The 17,427-nt window shown below is 32.3% G+C and overlaps 1 protein-coding gene across 1 annotated transcript; it reads left to right on the forward strand.

Moving 5' to 3' along the window:
- Positions 1-6,930: 6,930 nt before the first annotated feature.
- On the forward strand, positions 6,931-15,176 carry LOC116142770. The gene is made up of 6 exons (XM_031428175.1): positions 6,931-7,177; positions 8,240-8,474; positions 9,532-10,057; positions 11,723-11,873; positions 14,415-14,525; positions 14,774-15,176. The coding sequence occupies exons 2-6, from the start codon at positions 8,283-8,285 to the stop codon at positions 14,796-14,798; spliced, it is 1,005 nt and encodes a 334-aa protein (XP_031284035.1). The 5' UTR covers positions 6,931-7,177; positions 8,240-8,282; the 3' UTR covers positions 14,799-15,176.
- The last annotated feature ends 2,251 nt before the right edge of the window (positions 15,177-17,427 follow it).

Here is a 17,427-nt window from a genome sequence, read left to right on the forward strand (position 1 = left end):
AATTAGAATAAGGTAGCTTTCATGAATGTTTGATTATATATATTTATTTCAGAGTTCTCCAGTTTTGTATGGTTAAGAATTATATTTTACATATATGTGTTCGTTTTGATTCATGCAATAGTTTCATTTACTTAATTTTTATATTTTTGAAGTGGTTTGAGAGAATGATTTGTTGACAGAATTATAAAAGAAAAGATCTTGGAGAGTATTTCAGTTTAAAAAATTAGATTTATTAACTATTAATAGAGATAAAAGAAAAAAAGAAAAAAAAAGTCAATCTCCTGGGCTCTTTAACTTTCATTTTTTAACGATGGCCAAAATGTAATTAGATTTTGATAATCTACAAAAAATTAATCAATCAAATTTACTATACAGGGGGATAAAATTTACTATACGAGGGGATAAGAGGCAAACCAAAAAAAAAAAAGGGATCAATCAAATGCAACATCTCTTTTGCTTAAAAGATGTTTATTTCTTAGGCAATATTACACTTACAACCCAATCTCAAAAATTTTCTCTCATAATCTCAATGCGATAGCTTGTAATTAGTCAGCTCATAATTGATCTCGTCTATCCAATTTTGTGCTGACTAATTATGAACTGTCACACCGAGGTAGTGAGAGAAAGTTCGTAAGATTAAGTTGTGAGTCAATCTTTATTATTATTTCCTTGCAATCGCTACAATACATTTCTCTTGTATAGTCGAATGTAGAGTTGTTGAAAATTTCATCCCGGGAGTTTGGAAAAAGTACTTACTTTGGGTCAATAAAATCTAAAAAAATTATTATAATCCCTATCAAATTACTGCGGTCAAAGAAAATTAAACGGTATAAGGGTATAATTGTCATTTTACACTTTTAAGAATTGTAAAATCAAATTAAAAAAGCAAAAAGAAACATTTTAATTATAAAAGTATAAAATTATCTTTATTAAGAAAAAGAAAAAAAATTAATACAATAAAATTACAAATAACATTTGACATGAGAATTTTTTTTTTTAATTTTTTAATTTTAAATCTTTAATTTTAGTTTTGAAAATGTTTTCAATTTTTTTATAAATTCTATTTATTTTTATTTTTATTTTTTATTTCATTTTAGTTTTATTATATTGATCTCTAAAGTCCTAATTTTTCATTCTTCCTAATAAGATAAATGGGTGTATAATATACATTTCAGTTTCACACTCAACAGTCAACAGGGACTATAATGATATTTTCAAATTTTACCGGATGAAAGGGTATTTTCTCCAAACCTCAGGATGAAAATGTTACGAACTCTCCTCTGCATGATAAGTGTCACCCAAACGTGGAACAAGAGTAATAAAGTAAACCTTATTTGTAAATGTACCCGAATAATTGATGATATCTCACTTCTTCCACCAAAAACTTGATATAGTAACAGTTGTGTATCACAAGTTAAAAGTTAAAGATCATCATTGATAAATCCTTGGATTCTTCTATATACGGCAACACTAACATGATCGAATCTTTGGGGACGACTTTTGAGAACCTTGTCAATCACTTTTTATCTTCGATAACATTTCCACTATATTTTTTATTTGATTCATGATTTCTTATGATATCATGTCACTTCTATTTTGAAACTTAAATTTTGTTCTTAGAGGCTTGTGTCACTTCGATCATCTTCTATCATATCCCACGGATCTCGAGAGATGAAGAGTTATGTTAACAACTAAAATATCTGAAAAATATATTAGAATTTAATAAAATGATGAATAGTTATTTAGTACATTTTTTAAAAAAAAAAATTTAAGATAGGATAATTATTTGATATATTTTCTGAAAATATTTAGATTATTTTTTTAATCTCCTATATTTGTTAATTTAGTTAAACACCTCCACAATGAGAGTTTAAAAATTAACTAAAGCACTTCAGTCACCCAAAAGGAAAGCCGGTCGTTAGCCACCACAGCCAGACGGCAATCGGTAGTCATCAGAACGCCACACGATCGGTTAGATCTGGCTGATCATGCATTGACATTGCCGTTTTCGACCAAATCTATGACCAGAATATAGCCGTTGATAGCCAGATTCTGGCTATTGCTAATAGCTAGAGATTTGGCTGTCATCAACGACCAAATCTCGACCAGAATTGTTAGTGCATGCCCTAGGAATCAATCGTGTTATCGGTTCCAGAACATTATATCTTGTAAATATTTATTATTAAAAGAAAGAATTCTGATTCCACATGTTGTTTACTGCTTCTTCTATATATTTAATATTGCATGTGAAGTATCCACATGACACGGATCTAAAAAAGGTCAAGTCATGGAAGCATTCCCAACGTAAGTACTGCTAATTAAATAATAACATTGCATAGTAGGTATATTGAATGTCTCCATTAAATATCATATAATGGTGAATATCATGTCTCTATTAAATATCATCTGATGTAAATGGTTGCATCCGAATTAATGTATTGGTGAGAAATAATTATCCATGAATAGCTAGCACTAATTAAAGGTAATAAGGATTTATTATATATTATTATTGAACCGTATTCAATAATGGGGGCAATAGTGCATTAGTTTTATTCTAAAGAGTTTTAATATTTAATGAGATTAAAATTTAGGCTAATTATGAATTGACCATAAAACCAAGGGCTTGAAATAAATGCTCTTTCCAAGATTAATTTTAAATTATTTGAGCCTTTCCCAAAACAATTTAAAATTGCACTTTGTGCCTAGGGTATATAAATAAAGTGTTATACCATTTTTTTCAAAATGAAAAACAAAAACACTCTCACTTTCTCTCTCACTCATATTCGGCTCTCTTTTCCTTGGCCTAGGTGGATCACATTTTGAGGTTCTTCAAGTTCATTTGAAGAATTAAGACTCCAAAAAAGAAGATTCAAGAGTTAAATAGCAAATGAGTAGGTAATATTTCATCCTTACCTTGTAATATTTTTGACTCATGTGTTATGTTTGTGTTCTACCTTGGATCCATCACTTTGGTCATCATTTTCACTCCATTTCCATGTCCTAAATGAATGAATCGCAATAGGAATCTGGCCCTCAACAGCCAGATCTCTGGCCATAAATTTGGTCGAAAATGACCAAGTCATGCACCGTTCCGGCCACGTCGACCTGCAGTGGCTGTCGGCGGTAGCCGCCAACGATGGTTGCTGGTAGGCGATGGTGATCTTGGGTGGATTAATTTTTAGATTGGAATAAGAGAAAATTGAGAGAGAGAAAGAGAGAGAACGGTAGAGGAAGGAAAGAAAGAAAAAAATTTTTAAGTTGAAAAGAGTTGGAAAAATGTTTTAAGTTGAATAGAGTTGGATAATCTGAAAACAAGTCCAACCCTCTTTTTATTTTTAGATAAAAAATCTTATTTGAGTTGAATTGATTTTCATATTGGATTGGCCCAATAAGTAAATAAACGCATATCCTATTTTTTATTCCAAATAGGTTAACAGAATAATGATCCAGGATAGTGTAACAAACAAAGGCTTAGTCTATGTATACTTTCTTGTAATCATTTTTATTGTAAATGCATGAGTCTTGATTAGAAATGCCATTTACTTATGAAAGCTCCAAGAAAACATGGTTTTTTTTTTTTTTTTTGTTTGGGACCAAAATATCACTTTTCAATATGTGGGGATTAAATAGATTTGTCAAGTTTTACATCTTTATAATTTAACCCATCCGGTCAATCAAATTACATATCTAGATTTTATTTAAATTTTAGGCTAAATTGGCATTTTTTTTTTTAAATGACGGAGGTTTTCGGGCCCCCACTTTCCTCAAGGTCCACTATAAGCCAAACCCAGGACATGCCAGGCTAAATTGGCGTATTTTAGAGTTTGAGGGTTAAATCTTGAACTTTGACCCATCCAGTCCACCGAATTTGCTTCTGAATTGGCCATAATCACTCTAAAAAAATGCTCTACCAAGTCGATCGACCGGTGTTGTTTTTGAGGGTTATAAAGGCCAGAGCCTCTTAGACAAATTTATTGTAGTGGTGGATGAATTTTAAGTAATTCAAGATTTATTCTCCATAAAATTATTATTTATTAGCAAGTTTAAAATTGATATTTTAACCATCAAAGTTGGTCAAATGCAAATTCATACCGACGGAGACTGAGGTTTTTATTACTGGCCCCCCTGAAGGGTTGTTAATTCCGGCGGCACAGCCCTAATTGGAAAGTATGAAAAACTCCCTTGCCGTTAAGACTGCATCCAAAAAAGTCAACCAAAGTCAAGGGATTTCCACCAAGATCAAGATTATAACATAAATTTGGGAAATTACTCACCATTGCTCTCATTCTCTTCTTGGCATTTCCACCAAGATCAAGATATGTTCTTATATTGTGTCCCAATTTCTTACAGTTGGAACATCTACAAGTGATTGTCTTAGATCATTTTTTTTTCTTCTCATCGAGCTCTTTTCTTCTATTGCGGCTTGGTCTACCATGCTTTCTCTTAACCTTTGGAGCTATGAGGATGTGAGCATCAGGAGTTTTTGGCCAGATGCTGACATATGGAATTCGCTAAATAAAGTGACTCTATGTCTGCACATACTGATCAGTCTTGTACATTTCATTGGTGTAGTTAGCAACCTTGAACCTTTCGTGATTCAGGTAGATAATGATCCATGTTTGCCAGGTATGCTACTTACCTGCTAAACCCCCACAGTCACAGTCCCACGTCTAAAGGTTTACAACATAATTCCTGGCATCAGTATCTCTTGTTTCATATTTAAGGTCTCCCCCCATTAAGATGTCAACATCCCTAGATGCCAATGTAGCTTCATCAATCAACTTACTAATTTTAGGAGGTACAGCTACTGTTCAGGTTAGTGAATCCTAGTGCCTTTCTTTCATTCCACCAAATACCTTATAAATAGTTTCAAGCGAAGTGACAATTGGTTTATTTTTGTCTACATCTATCCATGCATTGAAACTTTCGGACGTATTGTCTGCTATACTGTCACAACATACTTGCTGATGGAATGCATGTTCAGGCCAGTGCCCAGCCCTTATGCTTTCAAGGTAATGCCATGCCTCCTCATTTATAGCCCTCGATGCCTCCCAGAACATTCTTTTGTACTGAATTTCAGGCCAAGTGCACCTAAAGTTGGCATATATATGCCTGGCACAGAATCTAAGATGAGCTTTTGGCCAAACTGCATTCAGAGCTTGAATAAGGTCATTCTGCCTATTAAAAATAAATGTCATCTTCTTTTCTATAAATCCCATCATCAGGTACTACACCCTCATCCCTAACTTCTTCATCCTCATTGTCATCACTATCATCCCCACCTTCCACTACTACATTATCACCATCAGTAACCTCAGCCTGCCCATCCCAGATGTCATTTGTGGCACAATCTACATCAATTTTTTGTCTAGATGGGTGGCTTGTGTTTCAGATAGGTTTAATACAGGTTGGATTCGGCTAGGATGTGTTTCAGTTTCTGGTGGCTCATGTTCTATTTTACTTTGAGGGCTAATTTGTTGATCATCTATTGGCCTAACAGGATCTAAAGTTTGTCAACTGCTTTATTCAGGTCAATCCCACTGTTAGTTGAATTGGGTATATCAGGCAGTGCAAGAAAAGGTTCTTGTATCTCTATTGATTGAACCTCAGCATAACAATGTACCTCCTGGACATCATACATGTAAAACTCCCCAAACATTTCCTGCAACACTTCATCATTCTCTCTCCTATACATATCATCCAGCTAGAGCAACCACAACAACAATATCACCTCCTCTCTAGGTGTAATAGACTTCCCATAAGCCATCGTCACCGCCTCTTTCTTAAGAGATACCACACTAATATAATTATAATTTCTAAACCCAAGGTTGTAAGCATCCCCAAATATATGAACCCATTTATCAAAACAAGCCATTTTCACATCCTAATACCTTATAAGAAAACAACATAAAAAAAAAAACCCAAGGTTGTAAGCATCCCCAAATATATGAACCCATTTATCAAAACAAGCCATTTTCACATCCTGATACCTTATCAGAAAACAACATAAATCAGAAAAAAAAAAAAAAAAATCTCTTTTAACAGTAATCATACTCCTACAAACATGCAACCCTGCGTTCATATACAGTAACCACCACCAGTTCATGATTTTTACACTCAAACAAGCATCATAAGTGATAAAAGAGTGAACTTTTTAAGTAGAAAAATATCAGCTTCTTTCTAGGGTTTTCCACTGATTAAATGATCAAGCGACTAACGAAAATGAAATCAAACCAAACATGCATGATACATTACTGAAACAAAGACATAAAAACACAACTTTGCACCATTAGCCTTTTTGCTTTAAAAAAAAAAAAAAAAAAAGCGCCATTGAAAATAGAGAAGAAAACCAGAAGAAAGAATGAAAATTTAACACATATCATCACAATACTTAAGCAACGAGTAACGATAACCAAAATTTCTTAACTCTAATGTGTTTATTATGCAAAAACTTAAAAAAAAAAAATTATTAACTTTTAAAAAACCCATCAACTAACCTCTCCTTAACTCCTTCGTCTACTGTAACACAGTGCTTTCAGCTTCGAAACGGAGTCCACAGATCCTCTCAAACCTCCATCACTTCAAGGGAATGTCAAAAGTCGCCTTATTCAAAGGTGTTTAGGGTTGTTTTCCTGCGCAGCTGCAGTTTTTTTTTTTTTTTTTTTTGGTCCAAGGACCTTTTCTCTGTGTAAAACTGTAAATGCAGCCAAGTGTGCAAATTGGGTCCACATGTCTTTAAGGTTTGACAATGAAAAAGCAATAAGATATTTTAACCTACAAAATACTGTTTCTTCAAGCCTTGGTTGACTTTTTTGAATGTTGTCTCAACTTTGATGGCACTGGGGCAGGGGTTTTTTTCATACTTTCCAATGAGCCATTAGGGGTGTGCCGCTGTAATTAACAATTGTTTTGGGGGGTGGGGTAGTAAAAACCTCTAATATTAGGGCTACTGTTGTTAATTTCTGAACTGAAGGGACGAAAGATGATTGAGACAAAGATAGGAACCCGAAGTGTCAGTCGCACACTCACACTTTTAGTGTAGGCTATTAGCGACAGAATTTGCCTTGGCGCGTTTTCGCAAGACCAAAACACTCACACAAGTTACGTTGCATTCCATCATATTACTTCTCGCTTTCACGGTGAACTCAAGAGCGCTTTGAAGAAAAGTACTCAATTGGTAGACATTCACAATCACTCTCTTCCAATTTCCTTGTTAGCATTGTTGTAACACCCTAAAAACCCTGATTAAATTTATTATTCACAACCGATTTTTATCCTTTCTTTTTTTTTTTTGCTTGCATTTGTCTAGGGTTTCTGGGTTTTCTTGAATTGTATTGTGAAAACTTGCATTATAGTGTGTATTTTAGTTCATTTGATTTGATTTTTGGTTTTTCTGGATATGGTAAATTGAGACTTAAAGCTTATGTTTTTTAAGTTAATGTTAGTGAAGTAATTTGTTCTTGTGTGTTTGAACTGTATTATCAAATGTTGAATTTGTTATCCTCGATTTATTGTTGCTCATTTCATTTGTTTTATATTGTTTATGTGAATGTGGTGAATTGGGCAAGTTTATTTTTATTTTATGGGTTTTGTGTGAATATATTTTAAAGGAAAATAACTAAAAGGTTTGGTTTTTATGTGAGTTTAGCTGGCAGTATATGTAACATTTTAATTTGTTGTTTGAAAGTAAGAAATGTGAGGTTTACTTGGAAATAAAGTTAATGTTTTTGTTGTAAATGCTAGGAAAATTACCATCTATGTTAGTGTTGTAGTTTGTTCTTGAGTGTTATGTGAGTTTAATCATACAATCTTGAGTTTTCTTTATTATTAATAAGGATTGGTTTGAGACTGGATATGAGGTTTTGGCCCTAAGTTGGTTGCTTATAAAATTGAAGAAAAGGCAAGAAATTGGAGTTTGAGATTTCATATCTGACGTTATAACGGTTTTTGAAAAGGAAGAATGTAGAAACTAAAAACCATCATAATTAAGATTGGTGGTTTTTTCAATCTAGGCTGAGTATTTATTTATTTATTTACTTTGTTGGTGCAATAAAATGAGTATATGGTAGGAACTGATGTTGTAATTTGGGAAGCTATTTGCAACTTCGGGCTCTATGTGAATATCGCTGTTAGTGTAATATTCTTGTTGGACTATTTTTTACATGCATATTGGTAGTTTTAGGCTTATTTAATGAACCTATTAAGTCTTAACCTGAATCTTAATGTTTTCTTTATTTAGATATAATAATTTGGGACCAGTGTGCTTGAAAAGAACTGAAGCAATGGTTGCTTCAGATGTATATCCAACCGAAGATGCCGTGGATGTATGTTTAACTAAAGATGATATGGATGTATGTCCTACTGAAGATGCCATTCATGCATTCTTGGAATACTTGGTAGATCCAATGCTACCAGCAAAATCTTCAATGCGGGATACTTTATCACAATCTCAAAAACAATCAATGGCAAAACAGGTTTTCTTTTCTTACTTTCTTGAACGCACATTTGATATTCTCCCGTTCTAAATCCTTCACTGTGAGTTTCATCTTGACCTTTTGCTTGTTTAGTGCTGAACCAGAATGTTTTATTTGCTTATTTGTTGCATGCTATTCTTATATCAAGGATTTTATATTTCAAATATCTTAACTTTAATAATCTACATTTACAAACTACTTAAAAGAAGTAAAACTTCTCCATAAACTAGTAAAAGTATTTTTTTTTTTTTCCAGTTTTAATTTGCATTTTTGTGTAAATCATGTGATCTACATCTTGTTTGGTTATCTTGGGGCAAAGGATATGATAGCTGCAGTTTAGAATCTTTGATAGTTAGAATTTAATGGTTTTACTTGGATGTATGTCAAGTATTGTTATGTTGTGAGAGGCCCAAAACATATCTGTTGGTTTCCATATGAAACATTACAGATTTATGTGTGTTTGTTAATGGGAAAGACATTTATTTTTTCAGCTAATTTAGCTGTTGTGAATTCTGTGGCATTTTCTTTCTTTGGATTGCATCAAAAGAAAGAAAAGTAGGGAGGACATATGATTTTTTTTGCTTGAAGAAATTTTCCTCCAAGAAAGCTGTAATCAAAAGTTGGTTAGGCTGGTATTTGGTAACCTTATGCCTGGCCAGCTCGGTTAGGAAATCCGTAAAGGAATTTAAAAAGATTTATGTGAGGCAGCCTGACCAAATTGGTGGAACTCTGAGCAAAGTAGACACTTGGTATGATTAACTGTTATGTTATCAACTGTATCTATAATTTTACATTTACATGCTTGTGAGCTCTGGATAACTACAAACAGGATTACATGGATCTTTAACAACAACTCTGTTGATTACATTTCTATGTAGTGTTAACACCTTACATTATAAAATTACTTAAACGAATATTATCTAGTGAAAAATGAAAACATTTCACTTAGTTGTATAATCTTGGTTGTCATAGTTATACCTCTGTTTTATTGGATACTTGTTTTACTCTTTAAAGTTTTTCTTTAATTTTTGTTTTTGGGTGAATTCATATTGTTTAGGTTCATGCGGTGGTGTTACTGTACAACTACTACCATAGGAAACAACACCAGCATCTAACATTTGAAGGTTTTGAGTCATTTTGCAAGTTAGCTGTAGTTCTGAGACCAGCTTTACTAACACATTTGAAGCTCTTGCTAAGATCTGATGATTCTGAATTAGATGACCTGGAAAAACAGATTTCATTGACAGAGAAGGCAGTTATGGATGCATGTGATATAGCCAAGACTTTAGATGCATCAAAAGATGTTCCAATCATAGAAAAATGGCCAATTTCAAAAATTGTGATTTTTCTAATTGACATATGGAAGGAGAAATGTTTTCTGCAATTCAGTTCCATTACTCAAGGGGTTTGGTCAATGATTGAAAAAGATTTTAATCCCTCTAGTTGCATTTCAGAAAGTGTGATGGAGGGAAAAGGTAAAGCAAAGAAGATAAAATTAACTAAAAGACCTGTGAGAGGTGAATTGGGTGCTGATGAACTTTCCTTTCAGCAACTTGCATTTTCAGCTGTTAAGGAAGTAACTGGTATGTCATCTTCCCAATAAATCATCTAGTTCGATCTATATATCAATTTAGGTCGGGAAGTATAAGATCTTCTAATTTCTTTTATATTTGTTTATATGCTTTAAAACTAACTCTTTTTTTTCTTATAAGAAATGTTGAACAGATTTCATTTTTTTCTTTTTATAGGACTGAACTATTTTATTTACTCATTAATAAAAGAAAGTTTCAGGATATTATAAATAAGGCAGCTGTGAACCCAGCAGTGTGCTGTGCAGAACTGAAAACTAAGAATAAACTGAAGAAGCTGAACAAAAATATTAGACTAGAACTCTATACCAATTTCTAAAAATGAAGAAAAGGATTTTCTGAAATGGTTTAGCCATCGATACCCACAGAGAAGCTAAAGATCGAACTTTGTCCAGTGAAAGCCCTAATCTTGCCACTGCTAACATTCTCAAAAATCATTCTAATCCAGTCAAGCCAACAATAGTCTTGTAGCCAGTAGCTTTCCAATTTACAATGAATTAGAAAATTGAATATCTGGTAGCTGTTTCAGGTAAAGTCCCAATAAATCTCTATTTGGTACTGTTGAACCAATTTTTAATAATCTGATCTATGCTGCAAAACTCTAATATGGACTATGCTCCTGTGTTGAATTGAATTACTGACTTGGATATATCAATATAAACTATTTTTTATTTAGAAACTTCTTTTATTTCCCAGCATGACTTTTAAGCATCCGACATGAAACATTTGAACTGGCTTTACACTGTGACAGGTCCTTTCTACATCATACATGATAATTTGTCTTCCTAAAATGTTAAATTTTGTTGATCAAATGTTGGGAACAATTTTTTTAGGTTTTTTGTGTAATCCTTGTTTCCAAAGCAGCAACTTAAGGAGTATCATTGATAAAAAGAATTTCTATAGTAGCAAAAGGAAATGAATAACAGAAGAAAAACTTTATTGATCTCCTTGAGGTTTAGTTAAAATACAGGCACAACCTTTGGAGAAGTCCTTAAAGTTCTATAAAATCTGTCAGGAGCTTTACTTGCAAGAGCTGTCTATGCCTATTTTTTAACCTAAATAGGTCCGCATGTAATTAGGTTAAGATAAGATACCAAAAAGATACATGCTATGAAGCTTTAATCTGAATTGAGCCAATGAGTTCAGAGCTGCCAAGGTGGATCAAATTTCGGGTTTTTGATACATGTCAAAGCCAACAGAGCGTTACATCAAGCCAAAGAAAAGGCTAGCCCTTGTCAAAAGCTAGATTAATGGTTATTATGGAGCTTGCAACTCAACATGATATCTTAGACACATCTTAGATTTAGATATGCATCACTTTCTCTATACAGATTTGTATTTTTGTCATTTTTTGTTTACGTTATTAAGCTTATACACCAATGTTTAACTTACAAATTCATAGAATAATTTATCTTTAAAAGCTATCAGCTTTTTTTCATTTATTTCATGTGTGCTTGTATTCAACCAAGTGATCGATTTTTTAATATTATAAACTTAATGGCTGCTTCATGACCTCTGCATGCTTGTAATATCTTGCCCCATCTACCAAATAATGTGCACTTCCTGGATGAAGTATAGTTTCTAAGTAAATTATTATATCTTTTTGCCTTTAATTTGTTAAAGTTTTAAAGGACTTGATAATCTTTGTACATGGAACAGGATTTAATGAAAGTGATCTCACAATTTTGGGAAGTGATGTTGTATACTCTCTAAGTAAAGAAAAGACAGCTGCTCGTTTCTATATGATGCAATTCACCCAACCAAAGAAGGATGATAAAATCGAAATTCCTATTGAAGATGTTATTGACAGGTTTGGTCTAGTCTGACTTTTTCTAGCTAATCATGCAACAACTTGTTCCTGATTCTAGTCTATTTTGGTTCCATCTGGGAAATTTTCTGCAATTCTTAACCCAAAGAAATTCTATTTCTCTATTTACTTTTCTGTTTGATCTCTTGCTTATTCTTAAACATGTTAATACATTTTATAGGTACTTATTTTAGGCCCCCCCACCCCCAACCCTACAACCAAGGTTTATGAAATTATTCTGCACCCATGTTGTTCGGTAGACATTAACACTTTTTCATTAATCTAAACAGAGTAGGGTAAAAGAGTAAAGCAAGTAAAAGGAGACAAATTGATAGTATATTGGGTTTGTTACGTTAAACCCATGAGGTTTCCTAGAAATAAATGAACCCCATCAAGTTTTTGATATAACTCTGAAACACGATTACTATATTTAAATAATTGGAGAAACTTCCATTATTAAAGATTAAATGTTTGGATAATATAATTTTTTGTTTGTTTTGATTTAATTTGTTTGAATTGTTGAATGATATAATGATTTTCGATATATTCTTTGTTTGTTTCTTTTTCTTATTTAGGTTTCTTGATTTCTAGATTATATATTGTAAATTGGGTCAAGTTTTTTATGCATTTATGTATGGTTAATTTTGCATTTTATTGTTTAGTAAAATGATTGAATTATTTTTGTGTTGGATAAGGGTATATATGACATTTCTTTAGTTGGTTGACGTCAAATCTCTATTAGCAACTAACTACAAGGGGTGTAGGTAAATTCAAAAACCCAGGGGGTTTATATATTCAAGGATAGTTGGGGGCTTAAAGTGATTTTCCCTATATTTGATTGTGTTTCAGAGTTAGTTCAAAAACTTGAGTGGTCAGTTTTTTTCAAGGAAACCCCAAAGGGTTAATAGTTTAACATGATAACCAAAATACATTATCAATTTTGTCTTTTTTTTTTTTTAATTTGTTTTTACTCTTTTACCCCTGATCCATTGAAACTAATGAAAAAGTGTTAACGTTTGACTGATGATAGAGGGTGCAGTATAATTTCAAAAACCTCATTTAAAACTAATGATAGAGGGTGCACTATAATTTCAAAAACCTTAGTGGTTTATCATCCTCTTAAGGAAAACTCAGAGGGATAAAATGTTATTACCCCTACATTTATATTATCCTTTAGTGCTTATATATAACTCTGAAAAATGTTGTATGTTGGCTTTGACTTATTGTGTGCCAGCTTTAAATATGCTACTTCAAAATGGTAGTCAATTATGATGTAGTTACTTGGTACGGAAAAGTGCGCACTTGAAAATGACTGCATTTGACACCTTATAGTATGTATGTGTGCTTGCCATTTGTGGATGAACGATTGAGAGGGATGAAAACTAATTCAATTGTGGGCGTTTGGATTCACCTCATTGCTTTAAACAGTAAATCTTTCTGGCCATTAGTGCACCAGTTTTAAAATCTATAAACAACTACATATCTTTGGTAGTTCTTTGATGAGATTTTTAAACACTATTGATATCACTATGAAAAGTTGTGTTTGTCTCTTATTTGATAATAGTTGATAACATGGGAGAGCATAAATATTGATTTTCCCTACCTTGTGGACTATCTACTACATAGCTTTCAGGCGTAGTGATTTTTTTTACTGCCAAGCTTTTAAATTTTTCTAGTGCTCTTCAAATTTCATGAGAATGATTGATGTTATTGTTAATATAACTAAAAGAACATAGATGAGTTGATTATGGTCTTTGCGAGAATACTTTTGTGTTAGACCATGAGTGATTAATCCTCCCATTGCTAACTAATTATATTGGTTATTGCGTAGGCCCTCTAAATAGTTGTCTTATCTCATCGAGACTGTGTTTGCATTAATGCGTTACAAAACCCATTATCAAGGGTTTTGGATAGTTTTCCTAGGGGGTTTTTGATTATTAAATTGATCTGTTAGAGAGATTTGTAATCTAGAAACATTAGGTGTCTTTAAAATTAAGCAATCTCTTAAAGAGGTGTGATACCAACCCTTTGTTTTATAAATGACTTCTTAATAACAATTTTTTTTTTTTTTTAATTCTTAATTATTTGGACTATTGTTTTGTGTTAGACTGGTGATTTCTTTGTTCTGCTTTTACTGTTTTTCTAATGGGTTATGTGGTGGACTATTGGTTTACTTTCTGTTTCCTCTATTTGTTAAAATTGCTAAAGCTTATGTATTATTGTCGGACCATCATCGACTAACTTAAGCTTTTGGGTCGAGTAGTTACTTACAACAATATCGAAGACAAGTTGACCAAGTAGATTTCTTGTTATGGTTGTGTTTGTGTTTGTGCTTGTGCTTTTTGTTTTTCCATTTGTAAGTTCATGTGGTTGGATGTGTTAAGAGCTTAAATAATATTGTCGGACTCTTTTTTCTTAAGTGTTTGAGTCAAATGATTACTTAACGAAAAGTCTTTGCTATTTCTTATTTTTCTTCTTCATCGTCACTGCAATTTTTTTTTAGTAAATTTCCCAATGAAAGATTTTGTCCCTGCAATTTGATAGCCTGCAGGGCCCTTTAGTGACAACGAATTCGCAACAATGGAAAGTTACCCCAGTTGTCAAATATTTTCATCTGCTTCCTTATGCTGGGACTATGTCAGAATGGTTTTCTAGGTGTGTGAATCTTTTTTTTTTTTTTTTTTTTAGATTATCATCATCCCTGTGTTATTAATATAAAATGAATGAGTTATCTGCTTCAAGTGGATTTTCCAGAAAATTTTCCATTGAAATGCACATGTGCTTCAGTGTGCACAAGAAGACCACTTCTCAAGATTCAGTGCCATAGAGTTCTTAGTTTTCGGATTTTTGATTTAGAGATTATGCAGGATCTGATAAAGTGAAAATGCTATTGTCTTTCTCAGGGGAGTGCTTTCTAATGAATTATGAGATCGAAAGTCGGGATCGGAAGGCATAAAATTTTAGCAGTTCTGAGATGAAAGAACCTCATGAACCAGAAATTTGTAATAACCAAGATGGACCAACCTCCTACAGACATTGATGGAGTGAAGTCTCCCGGAAGCAGCTCAGATTTTGATACTTGAAACCACGACAGGCAGACAGGAATGGAAGTTCCAGGGATCATTTATCTGGTGATTGTGGTGAGCCCCATAGTATGAAAAGGAAACGAATTTAAGGAAATAATCATTAAGGGTTTATTTTGTTTTAATTTATTTTTCTCTGTGAGATCCTTTAAAATGATTTGTTATGGAAGTATTAATCCTTATCAGTGCGTTGGTTTTAATATTTCATACCCTATTCCCTATTCTATTCCTAAAATACTTGTTTGTTTAATCAATAATGCTTTGCTTACTCACGAACTTACTAATCGTCTTACTCACCTTTGTAAATATAAAGCATAGTATGGGTACCATAAGCATAGTATGGATACTATATGTTATTTTAACAAAGGTGAGTAAGACGGTTAGTAAGTTCATGAGTAAGCACAATATTATTGTTGTTTAACAAAGGTGAGTAAGACGGTTAGTAAGTTCATGAGTAAGCTCCAACTATTCAAGTTAAGCTAAGCTCGATCACACCCCTAGTATGTGAGTATTAGTTTGAGCAATCTCACGGGAGAAACAAAAAGACTCAGCAATCTAAGAAATAAACCAACTATATATTTCCCCTTTATATTTATTTTGTAACGAGCTTTATTATGATAAGAGTTATAATTAATATTTGATTCCAAAGTATCAATCAGTTGATTCATATTCTATTTAAGAAGAATTTAAAGGAAATGTTCTTTTATTAATTAGTTTTTTGTTCTTTGAATTATTGAAAATATGGAAAAATGGATCTTCATTTGATCTTTATAAGCCGTAAGGAGATGAAATGGAATGTTGTGTAGATCGAATGAAAAAATCATATGTGAGAGAGCCATCGAGGTTAAAGTTTTATGTAAATTTTGTTTAGAAAAGAGAAAATGTTTACTCAATTTCATAATTTTATGATAACAGAAAGAAAAACATAAAGAAATAAGTATTTTCCAAAAAACACATGATCTTGTATTTATATTTCTCATTCCAGAGCATATTATACCAAAGAGATATAAAAAATGCAAAAAATGAAAATATAAAAAATATGAAATTTATCACTTCCAAACCAATAAATTCTTTTCAAATTACTACTTATTTTATTCGTCTCAAAGTGTTAAAAGGAAATGTTTTTGTAGAAGACAGAGAAAAGAAAAAACATAATAAATTATTCAAATATTAATTTTATATAAAAAAAAAAAATATTGTGGGGCTTAAAATGTTTAAATGTTGATTTTATAAATTTAAAACACGCGGGAAATAGAATATATAATGAAAATACTCAAATATAATTTTATATAAAAAAGTGGGGCCTAAATTCAATTTCATTCCTTCACTTTTCAACGTTTCTACTTTTTACTGTCGGTAAAATGGGAAAATCATAAATGAACCGAGTTTTTTAACTCTTTTTTTACAACAAAATGAAAAAACGAAAAGGATTGGGGATAAAGGTAAACGAACAGACCCTCAGACACTCAGAGTTCCTTAGAATATAAGATGACATTTTTACCCTTTAATCAAATCCTAATAATCACCCAAAATTATTAATTTCACACTCATAAGTTTTTTGTTTTTGTTTTTTTATAGAATTTTAATTATTTACCGAACAAACTTTATAAGAATTTCACATTCACACCAAACAAAATTTCATCAACTTTTCTATGAATTACCCTTTTTTTGAATTTGTTTATAGTTTTGTGTATCATATTATAAAAAGGGTTCCAGATTTATTCTTTGTATAATAAATAACAAGATTAGAATTGTTTTTTTTTTTCAACGGTCAAAGTTAATCAAATGTAAAACAATAAAACTACACTTATAACTTTTTATACAATTTTAAGGTGATAGTTTATGATTGGTCAGTTTACACTTGGATAGAAAGAATTTACTGTGAGTTGATCAATCGCGAACTGCCGCATTAAAGTTATATAAAAAAGTTGTAAATGTAATACTATTCTTCCTAAAATAAAAGGTAAAAAAATGATTTAAGACAAAGATAGGGGCCCAAAATAATTCACACTTCTTGAGTAGAAAAGCAAAAATTACAGCCTGTAAATGTAATTTACAGGAATGCGATTGGGTGAAAGGTGATTTTAAATTTCACTTTTTTCCACCCAAGTTTGGCCGAATGACCCTTTCGCATCTATGATGTTTCAAAATACAACTTTACCCCCTATGTCAAAACCCATCCGTCAAGTTTATCTAAAAAAGGACATAATAGTAAATTCAAAAAGGGGTGATTACGTTAATTTATTCCCTGTATATTAACTTCAAAAAAAAAAGGGGCCCAAATTTTACTTTCTTCTACACACTACCGTCTTCGGTCGATTTGGCCGGAATTCGCCGTCGTTGGCTTTCCCCGTCACCACCACAAGTTTCCCCGATCTTCTCTGACCAAAACCCCCTTGATCCCCGCATATTTCAACCCACCGTTGCCGGCCACCGCAAGTTAGGTTTCGCTGTTTCTAAGCCGATTTCCCCCT

This window comes from Pistacia vera, unplaced genomic scaffold, assembly GCF_008641045.1.
Source record: "Pistacia vera cultivar Batoury unplaced genomic scaffold, PisVer_v2 Contig418, whole genome shotgun sequence".
NCBI lineage: Eukaryota > Viridiplantae > Streptophyta > Magnoliopsida > Sapindales > Anacardiaceae > Pistacia > Pistacia vera.

What these genes read in the sequence shown, in the direction of transcription:
- LOC116142770 (XM_031428175.1), top strand. Translation starts at nt 8,283, where the DNA reads ATGGTTGCTTCAGATGTATATCCAACCGAAGATGCCGTGGATGTATGT. An exon ending in AGCTGTTAAGGAAGTAACTG is followed by an intron (nt 10,058 to 11,722) that starts GTATGTCATCTT and finishes TACATGGAACAG; the next exon opens with GATTTAATGAAAGTGATCTC. An exon ending in ATGTCAGAATGGTTTTCTAG is followed by an intron (nt 14,526 to 14,773) that starts GTGTGTGAATCT and finishes TGTCTTTCTCAG; the next exon opens with GGGAGTGCTTTCTAATGAAT.